General features: G+C 60.9%; 1 protein-coding gene across 1 annotated transcript in view; it reads right to left on the bottom strand.

The window, feature by feature from the left end:
* Positions 1–341: 341 nt before the first annotated feature.
* Positions 342–608, bottom strand: part of LOC113488191 (maestro heat-like repeat-containing protein family member 7) — a 2,333-nt gene continuing 2,066 nt past the window's right edge. The window contains exon 6 of the mRNA XM_026863235.1: positions 342–515. Within this exon, the coding sequence (XP_026719036.1) occupies positions 342–515 (174 nt within the window). The remainder of the gene's footprint in view (positions 516–608) is intronic.

Here is a 608-nt window from a genome sequence, read left to right as displayed (position 1 = left end):
CCTGGACGCAGACACGGGACCAGCCGTGCGCCGTCCCCGTGTGCTGGCCCCGATCCCCCTCCACCGGCGCAATAAAGTTAGCAGTTAATCTCACTCTCGTTTGTTGGCTTCCTCTCCATTTCTCCAGGGGCAGCGTGAGGGGCTGGGCCCAGAGGGTTTCTTCCCCCCGGGGCCTGGCAGCCCCTTGCCCAGCCCTCCCTCCTCGCAGGCCGGCCATGGCCGCCTGCCCAGCGCCATGGCCGTGTGCTTCGGGCCTCACTGGGCCCACAGCCGGCTCCGTCTCCCCGGGGAAAGTTGACACCAGTGGCAAAGCTACTTTTCTTTGCAAGTTCCTCTCAGTGTCACCTCCGGACTTGTGACATGGAGATTGCTGTAGATTGGCTGTGACAGTAGCCAAAGGCATTCCCGTTGCCCAATTCCGGGTCCTGCTGCCCACCATGATTGCTGCTGTCCCAACTGCAGCTTCCTCCTTGCATTGTAGCCAAGAACTCCTTTAGCGCAGAGACTGCAAACTCCTGGCAGGGAATTTACACCACAGAGCTCAGGGACCCAGGGCAGTACCTGTGACTGAGGGCGGGAGTCTCCTCATACCCCTCTGGGAGAAAAAA

Source organism: Athene cunicularia (assembly GCF_003259725.1).
Source record: "Athene cunicularia isolate RWA chromosome 23 unlocalized genomic scaffold, athCun1 chr23_part1, whole genome shotgun sequence".
Lineage (NCBI taxonomy): Eukaryota > Metazoa > Chordata > Aves > Strigiformes > Strigidae > Athene > Athene cunicularia.
This window is presented reverse-complemented; position numbering and strand designations above follow the sequence as displayed.